At 58.9% G+C, this 17641-nt stretch overlaps 1 protein-coding gene across 1 annotated transcript in view; it reads left to right on the plus strand.

Moving 5' to 3' along the window:
- Window positions 1-17641, plus strand: part of RXRA (retinoid X receptor alpha) — an 84365-nt gene that overhangs the window by 40695 nt on the left and 26029 nt on the right. The window contains exons 2-4 of the mRNA XM_088525330.1: window positions 8131-8396; window positions 13672-13822; window positions 14815-14994. Of these exons, the coding sequence (XP_088381456.1) occupies window positions 8131-8396; window positions 13672-13822; window positions 14815-14994 (597 nt within the window). The remainder of the gene's footprint in view (window positions 1-8130; window positions 8397-13671; window positions 13823-14814; window positions 14995-17641) is intronic.

Raw genomic sequence — 17641 nt, forward strand, 5'->3', positions numbered from 1 at the left:
ATTCGCAGCGGCTGGAAGCAAGCGGGATCTCCCGGCTGGGTGGAGCCCTCCCGTCCCGCCGCGATTCCCGATTCCCGGCTTGCTCGCGGAGCAGCACGTGCCACGTGTGCGGCTCCGTCCCGGGAGGCCCTGGGGGAGGCTCGACGTGAAACTAAACTTCTCTTTTCTGCTCTCCGAGCGAGCCGAATACTTCCAAGCTCCCCCTGTGTCTCGCTGGATCCTGCTTGGGTTTTCCTAGCTCAGAGCGTAGCACCCCCTCAAGGGCAATTAGATCACTTCCAATTTGCCCGTAAGCCCATAAAACCGCAATTGGATGTAATTAAAAGGCCATAACGAGCTTCAGCAACCTGCGGGACCACTGCGCTCTCGCCGTGCTTCTTCCAGAGGATGGGATAAAGTCACGGAGGATGCAAAGGTCAGCAGCCTTCGCCGGCGAGGATGAGGCGCTGATCTTCCTCCCGCAGGCGGCCTTGGCGGGAGCGGGGCCGGGCCGGACACGGAGCCGGCACCTTGGCACGAGGGACAGGACGCTCGGAGGCCGGTGCAGGGGGAGAAAGGCAGCGAGGCCACGATCTGGGCCACTTCCATGGCAGGAGCACGAGCTGGGGGGAACCGCGACGCTCCGTCCTCCCCGCTGCGGCCGGCAGCCCCCGGCCCTGGTAGCCGGCCCGACACTGCCCCTATTATTGCCCGTCCCCGCCGCGGGTTCCCAGCCAGTAAATTAGGGGCACTCGCCGAGGCGCTGACAGCAGAACAGAGCACATTGTGCGCGCGGGGCCGGCGCGGGCCCTCGAGGGCTGAAATCGGAGCCTGCAATTTCTCAGGGCTGTTGTGACATCTTTGCACAAGCGTGTGATTGAGTCACATCTGCTTTATCAGCAGAATCCTTGTTTGCCTCGCTGCGCCCCTCCTTCCTCCCCCTCCGCCCGCTCCCGGCCTCCGGAGCGGCCCGCGAGCCGCCCGCTCCCTCCCCTGCGCCGGCCCGGCCGCGCGCTCCGCGCAGGAAGCCGGAGGAAGCGGCGGCCGCGAGCGCTTCCTCCGCTCGCGCGGCTTCTGGAATATTCCCTCCCGGAGGCCTCGGGGAATGGGAATAGCCCCCGACGGCTTCCTTCCCCTTGTAGCGGGCTGCTGGCGCGAGCGGCCGCCGCGGGCCCGGCGGGCTCTCGGCTGCCCTCCCTGAGGCCCGGCCGCCCATGCGGGTCTCCCGCTCTTCCCATGGAGGCTCCAAGGCCTTCTTGGAAGCCCGAAGAAATAGGTGATGGGGTAGGGATGGAGCCCCCGGGGAGCCGCCCGGGCGCTTTGGGCAGAAAATGTGAGTGTTGCTAAGGCCTGAGTCACCCGCGAAAGTTGCATCAGAGGTTGCATGACACAGAGAGAGCCCCGAGCGGCGCCCGGCTCTCGTGAGCCCCAGCCCTGGGCCGCAACCGCAGGGTCACCCTTCCCCTTGGCGCTCGGGCGGCCTCGTTTTATCTGCGCCGCTCCGCCCAGCCCTGAGTTGTTTCCGGAGGACAGAAAAGAGCCGGAGAGGGAGGGAGGACCCGCGTTGGAGCTGGATGCACGAGGACCCAGACGGGGGGTCACGGAGGGGTTCCCAAAATGGCGCCGTTTCCGCGTCCCGGCGCATTGGTGCTCCTTCCCCTCCGCCCTTTCGGGAGAAAAGCGGCCGTTCCGCCGAACTCGGCGTTGGCCTGGGGGGAAAAGGAGAGGTTCACGGGTGGCAACGCTCCTCGTGGGCGCTGTAATTCCACACCCGACGACCCCGTAAGGCGAAACGCCGGCGGGAGGCGGCATCCAACACGGATAGCGAGGGGAGGCAGGAGGCCGGGCGAGCGGCGCGGCCGCTTTGAGGTTGTCGCTTGGTCAAAGCGAAACCCCGCGGCCGCCCCGGCGCGGCGGCCCCGTTTCCCAGCGCCCCTCGGAACCGCAGCGGCTCCGGCCAACGGTTCTCGGGGGAAAGTGCCGAGTGCGGTCGGCGAAAGGCGCCGAAATCACGAAGCGGCTTCTCAAAATAAATCGCGGGTTTTGATTTTTGAACGCCCACGGAAGGAAACATTTGCGTTTGCTCTCCCGGGTTAAGGCTTCAGCAGTGTCTGGAAGGGACGTTTTCAGGTTTTTCTGTGCGCTCAAGTCTAGAAATGAAAAAGAAGGGTTCACATAACCTTTGAAAATGCATCACTGCAGTAACCTGAAAGGAAATGCTGGGGCTAACGCACGTGGTAGCAGTACTTCTGTGCACCTTCCTGCGGCTTCTTCTGTGCCCACGATGGCTGCAAAGGGGAAGAAGCATCTCTTGCTCCATCCTCATCCCTCTGCGTGGCTGAGTCAGCCCAGAAGAGCTTTATTAGACTTAAAAGAGCAGCATGTTCTATGTTTTACGCTCCGAGCTTTTCATTTCATCCTTCTTTGGCTTCTCTCTCATGCAAGGTTTGAGTGGAGGTCGTAGACTCTCAAATGGGTTGGAGCTGGCAGCGAGTCCATCGCTTTGGCCTCTCCTTGCAGGAGGGGACTGTTTGCTCCCCAAAACCTATGGAAGCAGCAGGGATGAGAGAGCCCTGGGCTGCTTCCCGGCCGCGCTGGTACGAAATCGGAGCAACCTTGCTCAAGATTGCAGGCCAAGGGCTATTTGAAATAACAGTGCTGTAAACACATTCTCTTTCCACCCGCATCTTCGACTGGGGACAAAAGCGATGACCTGACCTCTTGTGGTCAATATATTCCCAGAGCAAATTTCTCAGGAAAATTGTGGTCGGACCCCCTTGTCCTGGCCAAGGGGAGAGGACAGCAGGCAAAAACCTGAGTCTCTGGAGGTTCTTTGGGTGGAAATCTAGGAAATCTCAGTGCCGCTTTGGGGGAGTGACTGAAAATGGACAGTGGTTTTCACTGGCGAGCAGAGTTAGAGAAACTCACCCCACGAAATGCCTCAAAAGAGGGAAAGGGGCCCTCGAAACGCATGGCATTTCCATGCGGATTCCCATGGCCTGCACGGCTGAGCTTTGCACCCGCTCTCACTTCAGAGCAGAGATTTCTGCTCCCTGCTGCCGCCTCCGCGCGCGGCCCCGAGCGCCGCGAGGAAGGGAGTGGCCGCCCAAATTTAGAATTTCCTGCTGGTTAATACCCAGAATTGATCCGCTTTCTGATTAAGGAGGAAGAGGTGCTGAGAAGGAAAAAAAAAAATGCAAAAAAAATATACAAAAGAGGAAGCGCCGAGGTGTGGGCAGCCTTCCAAAGCCGTGTTCGCTGCTCGCCGGGGAGCTGCCATCGCGTGCGGCGCTCGCGGCCCTCGCGATCGCGCTCTGTGCCCGGGGCCTTCTCGGGCTGCAGGAAGGATCTGCTGTGGCTCCAGAAAGGGGTTTGGAGCTCCCTGCCTCCGTGCGCCAGCGCCGAGCCGCGTCGCTTCCGCGTAAACGCTGCGGGTGCGTTGGGAAATGTTTACCGACAGAGCTGGGTCACCCTAGTTTTATTGGAAAAGCCTCTTAAGCATAAATGAAGATTATACTGGCAAAAGCTTATGCTGGTACAGTTTATTCCAGTACAAATGAGCTCTTCTGGGAAAAAGCACCTCTGGCCGTTGCAGTTGTTTCTGCTCTGGGGCATTTTGCTTGTGCAGAGAAGTTAAAACCACCCGGTCCTTATTGATGTTGTGATACCAGCAAAAGCTTTTGCTAGGTGTCAGGCTACGAATCACAGCTGGGAAAAGCAGCCCCTCTGGAAGATCCCGGTGCCCAGGATAGTGGGATGCAATAGGAAACCCCCACAAGGTGGTGGCACACGGGGACGTGGTGGCTTCCAGCACATGGAACTTTGTCAGTTCCAAACTGGCTCGGGAATTTTATCAGTCCAAAGTAGATATTTATGCTCTTGTCCCAGAGATTGCCACAAGGATGGGGAATACCAGGGAGGCTGCACGGGGACGTTCTGTACTTGTTTGCACTGCTCCGAGTGTCTAGTGCTGCCGCTTGAAAACGGGGACAAATGTTTTGTGAAGATGTTTTCTTCCTTTGCTTCAAACTAAGGGCAGTGTAAGAGCGCTGTCTGTCATGAAGCCAGAAGGAAGAAATATGGGGAAGGCCGATGCAGCAGTTGTGATGCCGTGCAATTCCCGGGATCTTTTCCCAGCTTTGGCTCCAGTTTCCCGCGTGACCTTGGCGAAGGTCACACAAGGCAGTGCTGGATTCGGGCTGCTCCCGGCGCTCCGGCTGGATGCAGCCGCCTCGGGATCGTTCTCCTGTTACCTTGGGAGCTGTCTTAAGGATTCCCATGAAACAAGGATTATGCCGCCCCAAAGCAGTATTGCAAGGCAGAAATGGTATAAAGGGCACGCAAGAAAAAGGAGAAACAGGTTCCTTATCTTTGAGGCCAGCTCCGGCTCTGCTTGGTGCGATGGTTGCGGCTGAAACGCGTTCCTGCACCGCGGGGGACGCTCCAAACCCGTCGCTTCAGACGGATCGTGCGGCCCTGCCCTAAACATCTCCGCTCTTTGGGAAAATTCCCATCCAAATTTTGTGGCTCGCGGCTGCATGGTTGAGAGAGAGGAAAAAAAAGCTTCCATGCAAATGGTTGAGCTGCAGAACAGCTCTCGTGTGTGATCTCCCAGCTGCCATGGGGCATCTTCTAAGAGATATAGAGGTCGTTGTGTTCCAACAAAGGGTATACAGAGAAAATAGCTGCAATTTAGGGGTGTGTCAAGAAGGGGAAATGCTTTGAGACTTTTTTTTTTCTCTTTTTTTGCATTTAGAAACAGGCAAAGAGTTTATTTTGGTCAAAAGATAGTCACACAAAACCGCTATAAATGGCTAAGTTACATAAGAAAAATGAATAGTCTCACATTGATTCAACTGAAAATGTGTTTGGAAAAATAGCTGCCCGGGCTGCTGCAGGCCAAATGGTATCCATCAGTCTCGGTGTTTATTTGTTTAAATTTGTTTATATTAAGGCTATTTTCTTAGTCTTTTTCTTTTCCTCTTTGGAGTTTATTTGTTCCCGGAGTTCCTCTAAGGTTCAAGGCCCGATAGGCAGCCCGTGGAGGGGGGATTTCTCGTGTCCAGGTCGGGATCCTTCCCTGGGGAATCTTCCTTCCTTAACCCCCTCGTGAGCAGGGCGACTCCAGCTCTATTTTTGAGCCTGGCTTTGGCCTCGAATGGGCTGTGGGTCCTGCAAGGAGAAGCTCATTCCCCCCTGGGCTGCTCATTTGGCACTGGGTGATGCTGAAGCTTCAATCTGCTCCATCTCCAGCAGAGCAGCGGAGGGCAGGACTTTTCTGGAGGGGCAATGAAGGGGTTTGGGAAGGTTCCCCATGGTTTCAAGCAGCCCTGGCCCCAGATCACATCTCCAGCACCTTCCAACAGCGCAGGATACCAAATCCCATGAGAGATTGGGGTAATATTTGTTACACGGAGGGAGCCAAACATCGCAGTGATAGAAACGTGTCCTGCGGCGACTGCAGAAACACAGCTGCTACCTGCAGCCAGAGGCACGTCAGGCTCTGAAGAGCTCCTTGGAAAACAAATGTTTCATCTTAAGTTTCCTTGTTTGTTTTCTTTTGGCTAAGTGACATTTTGGGTGAAATCTCACTGGATCTGGCAGCTGTAAACGCTTCCCGCTGCCGTCCCTCCCGGCGGTGACGTCTGCAGCGCTGCGCGGGGCGACGCTCGGCTCCGCAGCGGAGACTTCCCCGCGTCCAGGAGCTGCTCTGGGCCGGGCTGGGAGTCACGGATGCTCTTGAAGGAGTTCAGGTCTGGTTCAGATTTCAGGGCGTTCGGCCGCGGGCTTTGGGCTGCCCGTGGTGCCAACGGAGCGGAGCACGAGCCCGTGCCCGTCCGCGCGGCTCCCGACGTGCCCGCTCAGCGCCGGCGCGCTCGTCCCTCCCCTCCCCTCACTTTTTTCCCTTTTGTTTTTTTGCCTCCAGTGTTTTCTCCAAACCGGCCCTGCGAAACACGCCCGGCTGCTCCGTGGGTGCCGGGGAATGTGTCTGCTTGGAAAGCAGGAGCGCAGAGCGGGCAGCGCGGAGCGGGATGGGAATCCGGAGCGTTCCGAGACCCTAGGGTGGCTCATTCTGGGAGAAGAGCCGGGCCAGCGGCTTGGGTGACCCCTTGGATAGGCACAGGCTGCCCGCGGCCTCGCATGGGATATTCAGGATCTTGCTTTAAAAGCAAAGTCCGGCCAGCGCTTCCTCTCCGTGGCCGTCGGCTCAAGTGGCTGCTTCCCCCGCACATATCCCGGCACGGGCATCCGGGCGCATCTTCCCGGCGCTTCCGCGGCGCGCTCCGGAGCCGGGATCGCCCGCCTGGCTCCTCGTGTGCGTCCCGCTGAGCGGGAGGGCAGCTCGGAGCCGTAGGGTGTCCCCGTGGGTGCTGTCACCCCTCGGGATGGGGATACCGGGCTACACGGAGCTGCAGGGGGTAACACAGGGTCTTGCACCGCTGCATCCCGGGAATCCGGAGTGTCCGGGGCGCAGGGTGACAGCAGAGCCTGCTCTTCCTCTGCCCCCTTGCAGAACCAAAAAGCAGAGAGCCAGGAAGCCCCTTCCTGGTCTGCTCACCCCCCAGCAACAAATCCTGCAGCCTCAAGGAATTTCCGAGGGTTCCTGTTATGCCGCGCGCGCGTCACTCCGCCCTGGGTGACGCGGTGGCCGGCGATTATTTTATATCAACATCCTGCAAGTGCCAGCGCGGGGCCGGCCCTCCGAGGACCTCAGCCCCCTCGCCGGGAGCCGGGCAATGGGAGCTCCTTTGGTGCTTCCCGATTGGGAAGAGAGCATGGAAGAGGGCACGGACATGGCTTGGGGACACACGTCCCTCCCCTCCGCCGCTCCGAGCCCCCGGGATGCTCCGGCAGCCCCGATTTCCCACTGCCTTGGGCTGCCGAGCGCCTGTGCTGGGGCTGCCCGCTGGGACGGGAATCCCACGGCATGGGAGCTGGCAAGGCTTGGGAAGCGCCTAATCCCATTCCCTTTGTGCATCCCTGGCTGCCGTGCCGGCTGCCGCGGGGATCCGCATCCCGGCTCGTGCCTGGCAGGTTTAAGGCATTATCCCCGCGGGGAGCCGGCCTCTTTCCTCGCGTCTCTAATCCTGTTATGGCTACAAGTTTGGGAGCGCGCATCCGAGGGCGCGCCGGCTGCCCGGCACCGCGGGAGTCGCGCGGATCCCAGCGGGATTCCGAGCGCGGCCGCTGCCCTGGGCAGGGAAGCGGGGCAGGGAGCCGCTCGCCTGGCCCCCCAGCACCGTCGCTCCGGGGCCGGAGCCTCCACGGCTGGAAAGCGGGATGCGGGATGCCGTGTGGGCGACTCAAGGAGGCGATTCCAGGATTTGGGGGTCTGCAGCCAAACGCAGAGCCCCCCACCAGCAGCCCCCAAACGCCCCCGGCCGCATCGGTGCCTTCCCTGGGGTAAAACCCGGGGGCAGTTGCGGCTCGTGGGGCGTTCGGGACCGGCCGCCCCGTCGCCTCCGGGCAGCTCCGGCGCGGAGGGCGCGCGAGGCGCCCGCTTCCTCGCGGGATTGTTGTGCAGCAGCGTGACAGGATGGGGAGGAAACGTGCCAGGAGCGGCTCCGCGTCGCCTCTCCGGAGAATCGCCGGCTATTTTTAAACCCCCCCTTCCCGCCGCCCCCTCCTCCCGCTCCCGCGGGATGCGGAGCCGGGCGGACGCAGCCCGCGAGCTGCTGCTGCACGAGGCTCCCCGAGCGCCGCTCCGGCTCGTGCGGGGCCTGCGGAGCCAGCCCGAGCGTCCGCGATAAATCCCGATTTAATGCACGGCGCGGGGGTGGCGCGTGCAGGGATGAACCCTGGCCCTGCTGGGAGCCGCTCTGGCATTAACCTCCGGAGCGACGGTGCCTCCGTGCGAGAGGGTTTGAAGGCAGGTGGAGCGGGTAGAGCAAGGCAGCAACACCCGCATCTCGAGCTAGAAGGGCCTTGAGCCTCTGAGCCCGTGTCCGAGATGTTGTGGGCTCTCCAGCAGATGTTTCCTAAAGATTGACTTGCAATTGGAGGGTGTATCAGGAGTTTGGGAGAAAGCAAAGGTGCGGGGGCTGAAAAGGAGCCCTTTGGGAGGGCTTCGTGGGAAGAGGTGGATGGGCTGTGTCGAAGCCTGCCCTAGCCTGGAGTTTCAAGCCCGGGTGTTTCTCTTCTCTCCTGCAGATTTTTCCAACCAAGTCAATTCCACGTCCCTGAACTCTCCGACGAGCCGGGGCCCCATGGCCGCCCCGTCCCTGCATCCGTCCATCGGGCCGGGCATCGGCTCCTCGCTGGGCTCCCCGGGGCAGCTGCACTCGCCCATCAGCACCCTGAGCTCGCCCATCAACGGCATGGGGCCCCCCTTCTCCGTCATCAGCTCCCCCATGGGCCCGCACTCGATGTCCGTCCCCTCCACGCCCAGCCTGGGATTCGGAACCAGCAGCCCACAGGTAATGGGGGGGACAACAGGGGCTTTAAGGTACCTGGCCGTGGGAAAGGAATCGCTTCCCGCGGGATGCGGCGTGAGCCAAGAGGGGCGGGTTCCTGTCCCAGCTCCCTTCCTGCCGCATCCAGCCCCGGCTCCGCAGGGACCGGCAGCAAGAGGGGCTGGAGCCGCATCCAGCCCCTGGCCGGAGGATCGGCAACGGGAACAGCTTGGGGACACACATAGGAGCCAAAGGGAGGGCAGAAGCAGAAACCCAACAGGGAAACAAACATCCCAGCGGTGACTACCCCCGGGGCAGCTGAGAACTGGCTTTCCCGTGGCCTAAATTGAAGCAGGTTTCGGGCTGGCTGGAAGCGGGACCGCTTCCCGAGCATCCCCTCCGTGCAGGGCTCCCTGCCCTCTTCACGGGAGGAGGCTCAGCTGTTTGCTGATTGGAGATTATGTAAAAAAACCCCTCCAACTCTCCCGAGATAAGCTCTTTTTAAAAATAGCAGGATCGGGGAGAGCTGGCTAGCCCCCGCCACCTGTTGCTGGCTGCTCGCACGTTATATGTTTAGTAAAAGGGCAGATTAAGGAATTGGCTACCACCTGCCACTCACTGCTGGTTTATTTATTCCCGAGCCTTGCTGGGAGTCAAACACCTGCCGGCACCTTTATTTTTAAATATTGGCCTGATTTATTTCCAGAGATAACAGGTCTTCCTATGGGGTGCCTGGGGAGGGACGTGCTGCTGCGCTCGGGCTGCATTTAGCCCCGCGCCGGGGCTTGCCGAGTGGCTTTGCTGGCCCTGCAGCCGGTGCTGGCTCGTGTCCCCCGAGCTGTGACCCTGTTGTTGTGCTGGGAAGCTGCATCCCTGCGTCCGGGCTCGCCCGGTTCCCCGTCCCCAGCGCGGAGCCGGCGCTCGGGACCGGGTGGCAAAGGGAGAAGTGAAACAGGCGCCTGGGAACCGGCAGCACCAGCAAAATCAGCAAGAGAAGGGAGGAGGGCGGCCAGGGAAGCCACGAGCGCAGGAGGAACGGGAACGGGAGCCGCACGGTTTCGAGTGCGAGGCGCTAGGGATGCGCCGGGCAGGGGAACCGAAATAAAACCCCTCCACGGGGCAAAAAAGGGGAAGCAAGAGCGTGATCAGATGGCGCCGGCGCCGCGGCATCGCCCTGTCCTCACGGCACGGTGCCGGCGCCTGTCGTTTGCTCGGGGACTCGTCCTTAAGTGCTTTTCCTAGAGGAGACGGGATGTTTTCAGTCTAATGGCTCGCACCATCTGTCCTCTGTCTGGGTGCATTAAGTCCCTGCCCCGGCGGTGGGTGGAAGCACCTACCTGCTGGCAGAGGGAGGAGGAGGAGGAGGAGGAGGCCGCGGCGCAGGAATGCGGCCGCGCACCAGCCCGCAACGCGCCCGGCTTAATGAAGCGAGGGGCCCGAGTCGCCGTGCGGAGGTAGCGCTGATGGAAGGTGCTCTGAATCAGATGGCAGATGCCACTTGCCATCAGGCCATGCCTCGTTACCTCTGCAAACGCAGCGGAGCAGGAGCGCACGGCAGCCAGAGGTGTGCGCGTCCCGCGCTCCCCGGGCGCCGCGGCCCTTCCCTCCCACCGGAGCCTCCGGAGCTCCGGGGGGGCTCGAGGATGCTGCGGGCTCCCAGCTCCGGCCCTTTCCCTCTCCCATTCCCCTTGGCAGGCACTGGAGCAGGGGATGTGCCAGTGCTGCTGGCTGAGCTTCGCCAGGATTGCAGTGCCCATGGGGCAGCGCAGTCGTGGCCTGGCCGAGAGGTTGAACCTGCTGTTCTTGGGCTTTCAACCCTCTTTCCTAAAGTTTTTATTGGGGAGGAAATAATGGATTCTCAGTAAGAGATGAAAGGCAGGCAGGAAAAGGAGCTTTCCACCCCGGGTATTTCTTTCTCCTCCTCATTTCAGTGCATGGTGGGTCCCAGCTGCGCAGTGCCAGCCGCCCCCGGGCATCCCTGGCAGCAGCCTGTGCGCGATGCTGCTCTTCAGGATAACTGGGGGAGCGGTGGAGGCCCTTTTCCTGGGAGGCAGGAGAAGTGAAGCTGCCAGCGGGGCACGTTGTGGTCCCCGGAGCAATGAACTGGAGAGGAGGAAGAGGAAGAGGAGGAGAGGAGCCGCGGTGGCGCCGGGGCTCTGCGAAAGCAGAAGCGCTGCTGGATCCCCCCGCGCCTGCCGGGCTCCCTGCTCGGCCGCGGGAACCGCGGGGCGCACGTGGCGCCTCTGCGGGGGCTCAGCCCGGCATGGGAAGCGGAACGGCGGCGTCCAGCCCGCGGCACGGGCTGACTCAGCGCCGCGCGGCGCGTCCCGTGGGTGCGCAGGGTGTCCCGTGGGTGCACGGGGCGTCCCAGCGATGCACGGGGTGTCCCATGGATGCATGGGGTGTCCCGTGGATGTGCAGGGTGTCCTGTGGATGCATGGGGTGTCCCAACGATGCACGGGGCATCCCAGCGATGCACGGGGTGTCCCAGCAATGCACGGGGCATCCCATGGATGCACAGGGTGTTCCGTGGATGCACAGGGTGTCCCAATGATGCACGGGTCGTCTCATGAATCGACAGAGTGTCCCATGGATGCACAGGGCATCCCAACGATGCACGGGGTGTCCCGTGGATGCGCAGGGTGTCCCATGGATGTGCAGGGTGTCTCGTGGATGCACGGGGCATCCCAATGATGCACAGGGTGTCCCATGGATGTGCAGGGTGTTTCGTGGATGCACGCGGCGTCCCAACAATGCACAGAGTGTCCCAACGATGCACGGAGCATCCCATGGATGCACAGGGTGTTCGGTGGATGCACGGGGCGTCCCAGTGATGCATGGGGTGTCCCATGGATGCTCAGGGTGTCCCGTGGATGCTCAGGGTGTCCTGTGGATGCACGGGGTGTCCCAGCGATGCATGGGGCATCCCATGGATGCACAGGGTGTCCTGTGGATGCACGGGGTGTCCCAACGATGCACAAGTTGTTCCATGGATGCGCAGGGTGTCCTGATGAAGCACAGGGGGCTGCTAGTGCTGGGGAAGCAGCACCCCAAGGCCTCGTGTCCTCTGCCCTGCGCTGCGGACACGGCAGGTGCCACCACATTGAGTGTCCACCACGCGCGGACGCCGGCCCTGCCTGCTGCTTCCAGGCTTGCACGGGGCCAAGGTGCCACGTGGGGCTCGTCCTGGTGCCACCAGAGCCAGGGGAGCTTGGGGCTTTCCCTCCAACGTGGTGACACGTCCCGAAGGGAGAGGCTCGGCCGCGCTCTGGCCGGGCCCCAGCAGCGATGCCCTGGGGGCTGCAGGTCCTTTTGGCTCCCCATAGGAGTGTCACTCCGTCGCGGATTCACCTTGCTCCGCTCTGCAGTTATTCGTCATCTGCCTGCCAAGCATCCCCCCCGCTGCTGCCCGCAGCCGTCACAATCAGAGGAACCGCCGCGCTCCTCTAATTGACAAACCACCCGCTCGGGGACTTCCCTGAATTAATTTGTGACAAGTCCAATTGCTGCGCGTCTCTATTAGGGAAGAGGAGCACAACAAACCGCAGCAGGAATCCTGCAGCTCTGACCTGCAGCGGAGATTGGCAGGGAGGGAGCTTCTCCTTTGGCTGTGGGCTTGGAAGGCCCATTAGGAAACTGCAGCCCTGAAGTGTCCCTGGGGAAGTGTCACAGGGCAGACAAGGATAGTCCCTCCTGTCCCCTCTGCCCCTCGTGGAGGCTGCTGGCTTTGGGAGGACATCGTGACGGCAGCGGGGCTGGCTCTGCCCGAGGACACTTTGCACAGGGTGTTTTACAGCCCCTGGGCGCCTGCTGCAAGTCCCCACGGAGCACGAGGGGACGGAGGGCACAGAGATAAGGGCACTAGCCGAGGACTTAGAGGCTGGGGCTGTTTTCTGTCCTCTCCTGCACCTCTCCTCTGTGCCTCAGTGAGGTTATTCAGGGTTGCATAGGTGGTGCTGGAGGCAGAGCTCGCTTAGATGTGCCTGGCCCTCCAGCCCAGGCTGCTGTGAGCCTGGTTCTGCTCAAGGTCTTTCACCTCTCCATGCCTCAGTTTCCCTCCACGCACTGGGCAATAGTCTATTGCTGCATAGGGGCAATGTGAAAATAATCTCAGGTGCAGGAAGTGTTTGCTCAAGTAGCAGAGCACGCCAGGACCTGTGGTGCGAGTGCTTCTTTAATGGCAATTGCTCCGCTGTCTTCACTGATTCTGTTGGGGACCATATGCACAACAGGGTAGGCAGGAGAGACGTGTAGAGAGGCTGCTGGAAGGCCATAAATTGCAAGCAAGTGTCCCACGCAAGGCGGTTCTGGAAAGCCAGGCCCTGTTGCATCTGGGATCTATTTATTTGCTGTGAAGCTTTCCTTTGGAGAGATAATGCTAAAAGGATATATATAAATTGCTGAGCTAAAGCACCAGTGTCCTGGCCTTCATCATCCATGCGAGCTCTCGCTCCCAGCCAGCAGCTCTCCCACGGATCATCACCGCAAATCATCTTCTCTGCTCTGCATCCCGGGTGGCGTGAAGCTGGGAAGTCTCCCGAGTGCCTTTGGATAAGGGCTGTCCCATGGAGGTGGGCGGGAGTCTGGCAGCGCGGGAGGAATTTGCCTTCCTATTAAATCATCTGTTAACGTCCCTTGCGGGGGCTCTTTAGGCAGCGGTGTCAGCTCTCTTGGTGGGGTAGGAGGGATGGACTATCCCCTTCTCCTTCCCCCCGGGGCTGTATAGGAGGGACGTGTCGTGTCACGCTGGTGCCCAGCTCTGTTTGCTGGCAGCATTGCAGAGCATCACACTTGCACTTACTCCAGAGCAGCACATGTAGCGTTCGGCCCTTTCATCTCTGGATGCACCCAAATCCTCATCTCGACTCAGTATTATGGACACTGTCATTTTTAAGCCGTGCTTGGCCCCATGAGAAGTCATTCCCATGGGTTTAGACCCAATGAGGGTGTAGAACCAAGGCCAAGGAGAGCAGGTTGCAAGCCAGGATGGGGTTGGTGAGGTTGGAGTGGGGACTGGAGTGCCAGCATTAGCAGGATGCTCACATGGGAAGGCCTGGGAGCTGTAGCACTTGGAACTTATTCCTTCCTCTCTCTCTCGGCCCTCTATGTCTAAGAACACAGGTGGGCCCTGCTGTGGAGGTGGCTTGACCCTTGTCCACACAGTTCTTGGGGGCAGCCTCAGCGTCTTGTGATGGTGGCTGAGCTTGACTGAGCTTGACCAGGAGGTTGGGTGACGTCCTGGGTGTGTTGTGACTCTGCTCCTCAGTGACCGCTGCTCTCTGCGCTCTTGTCTCAATAGCTCAATTCACCCATGAACCCTGTCAGCAGCTCAGAAGACATCAAACCACCCTTGGGGCTCAATGGGGTCCTCAAAGTGCCAGCACATCCCTCAGGAACTATGGCCTCCTTCACCAAGCACATATGTGCCATCTGCGGGGACAGATCTTCAGGTAAGACTCACTTCCAAGCCTGGAAAAAACCACCAGCCTGCAGTGTCAGGGCTGGTGACCTGTTTTTCGTGGGCTGTATTTGTGTGCAAACTCCCTAGATGAGCACAGAGAGGGGGAAGAAAAGACCTTTCAAAGGGAAGCACCCTCCAGCCTGTCTGATCTTGGAGGCAGCTTCTGACAAGAGCTGGCTGAAATGTGCCCAACTCAGGTCTTTGACTTCTCAGTTCTTCATCGCGCTCTGAATTTAACAAGAGAAGTAGCCGATGTGCCCTGGTCCTCAATATAGCAAATGCCCAAGATCTCTGCGTAGCAGCAGGGCTGTATCCTGAGCCCTGAGCAGTGCAGCTAGTTCAGTGTCCCTCTCCCTACCCCGTCCTTTGATCCGTAGCTGGTCTCGTCACATAGCACCAGATAAAAAGATGTGCTTCACATTGAGTCATTCCACTCTTGGGAGATAAAGATGTGCTATTTCCCTTTATTCTTGTGCTATTTTAAAAGCTTTCCACTCCGTAAGTGCTCTGGTCATCTAGTTTTTGAGGTCCTTAAGGACACCTCCTGCCTCCCGTCAGGCTCGCATGACTGGAAAAGGAGGAGCGGGGAAGGTGCGTAATGGAAATCCAGCCAAGACTTGATTTATGGCAGGGTGAGTTCAGGCAGGTCATGGGGAGAACAGGGAGACTCTCCAGGATGCCCCCTGTTTTGCTCCTGCGTGGCATATCCTTTTGCCTATGGCTACGGAATGGTGAGGGCTTTTTCCAGATGGAAGTGTAAATAGTCCAGGTAGGGTTCTCCCAATTTTATGGACATCAGCCACAGGACAAAGCCACCGCTAGCTCATTTAGCTCATGCTCACTGCTCCAAGAAACCTCTGCTTCTGCCAAGCACTGCCACAAAAGGCCTTGGGAAGCTTGGAAGATCTGGATGGGGAGGGAGAACGAAGTGGGGAGCCTGGACACTTGGTGAGTCCTTCTAAGCCGTTGCACCCCCTCCAGGTAAACATTACGGGGTCTACAGCTGCGAGGGCTGCAAAGGCTTCTTCAAGCGCACGGTGCGGAAGGACCTGACCTACACGTGCCGAGACAACAAGGACTGCTTGATTGACAAGCGCCAGCGGAACCGGTGCCAGTACTGCCGGTACCAGAAGTGTCTTGCAATGGGGATGAAGCGAGAAGGTAAGGCAAAGAGAGAGGCGGGCTGCCCTGAGCACCCATGGGTGCTGTGAGCCCTGCAGGGACTTTTCCTTCATCAGGAGGCTCCTGTGTTGGGCTCTTGTGTTGGTGCTTGGCAGCACCATCTGCACCAAAGCTAGCAGGAATCTCCTCAACGTGTTCATGCTCCAGGTCACCAAATCATGCCATTCTTCCACTGCTTGGTTGCTCACACTTTGGCTTTGCACCGTGACCCAGAATAGAAGTCCCAAAGCAGTACAAGGATGGGTGGTTAATGCATCCATCCTCACGGGAGTGCAGAGCCTCGGAGCAGCCGCACGGCTCCCGGGGCCGCGGCGGTGCTGGTGGATCCTTTGCTGATCTCCATCTCACACCCCTCTTAGTGTGGCTGCCACATGGCTGGAGCAGCGGTGACAAATCCTGCCTTCCTGTCCCTGCATCCTGCTCCTCGGTCTTACAGCCCTGTGCAGGGGTGTGACGTGTAGCACAGCAGGATGGCAGGGGACCGTCCTGCTCAATTGGCACCGTTGGGAAGGGCTTTAGCAGGAGGCACAGGATCAACCTGTCTGTGTACGTGGGGCAAGAAAGCCTCCAAGTCCAGAGTCATGTTCAGAAGAGGTAAACAAGATAAGGAGCAGTAACAGGAGATAAGGATTTTTTTGTTGTTGTTCCCCTGTTGAACCCCTTCTAGGTGAGCCTGGGTTTAACACAGTAAAAGGCTTTCGGGGTGAGATGTATTTCAGGTGACAAATGCTGCCACCTGGCTTGGCCTTGCCTTTTCCATGCAACACAGAACGTTGAATCCTGGAAAACCAGAGCTGATAAGGGAACACCATCAAGATAAAGATGCCGTGTTTAATGTGCTTGTTACTAATCTGAGTGCTGTGAGAAGGTGAGATATGTGTGTGCTTCCCAGTTGCTCTCCCATTTCTATTTTGCATCTCACTCAGCATGAGTGTGGAAGCAGAGAGTTCCCTTCCCTCTCAGCAAAGGCTGGGCCTCAGGCATGGGCTCAGAGCATCATGTTGCTCTAACTCAGTAGTATTTTTTTTCTTTTGGGGAGAAAAACAGAAGTTTAGTCTCATAAAAAAATATCCCTACCCTTCCTGGAATGCAAACGGAGGATCTAAACACCCTGGCAGTCCCTCTTTTAAATGCTCTTTTTAAATGCTGACAGTGTCTCTTTTAAACTGCTGGCAGAATAGGCTGTTAGGGGACCTGATGTGAAAACGATCCCCTGGTCCTGCTCGGTTCTCTGATACCTTCTTGCCTTACATCTCGAGAGCTGCAGTTGCTTCCCTGGCTGGCACGTAAACCCCTTCCCTGGTGCCGCGGAGAGCCGAGCTCCGGAGCGGGTCTCGTTGCGGAGCAGTTAGTCTTGTCCTGTCTGGAGCTCTGATTAAATAGGGCAGTGCCGGAGCCGCATGCAGTGTTTAACAAACCCTGACACGCTCCATTTACGGGGTTACCTAAGGACCCACAACATGCAGATTCTTCAAATGTCAGAGCCATCTCCGCTCGCGGTGCTGGGAGATTCCGGCAGCCGGCGACCCGAAGGGCAGCCGCCGTGGCGGGATGCTCCGCGCCGCCTTCCCAACGGGATCGCCCTGGCCTCGCAAAGCTTAACCCTTCGGTGCTGGGAACGGAGCCTCCTGATGCCGCGGTGATGGGCTGCATGTGAGGAGGTGGCTCTGCCAGCTGGGGCTGCAGTAGGAACCTTTGCAGTAGGAACAGGCTGCGTTTTGGGAGCAGGATAGACCCTGCAAGCTGCAGGGAGCCCCGTCGCATCCCATGCTCTCCCCTGAGCCCGCTCACCGTGTCTCCCTTCCCAAGGAACCTGCGGAGTCGCACGCGGGGTCGCGGAGCTGCCCTGGAGAAGCCGCCAAGGATGCGGATGAGGAGAGGCATCACGGAGCGCTGTCACGTAGCATTAGGAGCAGCCGTGAGATACGGGATTTTGCACGAGATAAAAAGTTGCTGGTTGGAGAGAGGTCACAGCTCTTCAGCTTGTACTCACTGAATTGTTTTATCGAGAGACTCGAGTGACTAATAAGGCAAGAAATCTCCTGTGTGCTCAGCAGCAGCACGTTTCAGAGGAGGAATACAGATCTATATTGATGTAGAGCTTTCATTTACTCCAGCTTCCTGCACAAGGCTGGCTCTGCCTTTCCTCCTTGGAAATTCTAGTTGACATTTGTAAAGAAGGTAACATCAGCAATAATACATTAAATCTATAGGCAGCAGGGAAAGTAGAGAGTGGAGGAAGTCTGATAAACTGCTCTAGGAAAGGTCGAGCGTGGTGACATCCAGGGACAGGGCACGCGAGCTCCAGGGTCACCCTTTGGAAACATCCCCTCGGCTGTAGCCTGGCCAAGGAGGAGGTGGAAGGACTGGATTGAGCAGGATTTAAGACTCGACAGGAATTACCAGTGGTGGAGACAGAACTCCCTGGGCTCAAGTGGTGGAAAGATACCTGTGAAGAGACCTGATGGTTGTAGCATCACAAGAATTGTGCGTGGTTTGTGTCTCTCTCCAGGATGGTGTCATGACAGTGATGGGGGAGGACACGCAGCCTTAGCTCACAGAGAATGGGAGCAGCCTATGGAAAGGGCACCTGGTGCCATGCTCCTAGCTGAAAGGAGAGCAGGAA

This window comes from Tinamus guttatus, unplaced genomic scaffold (assembly GCF_059628265.1).
Source record: "Tinamus guttatus ecotype Peru unplaced genomic scaffold, ASM5962826v1 Tinamus_guttatus_pri_ptg000226l, whole genome shotgun sequence".
In the NCBI taxonomy this organism is placed as follows: domain Eukaryota; kingdom Metazoa; phylum Chordata; class Aves; order Tinamiformes; family Tinamidae; genus Tinamus; species Tinamus guttatus.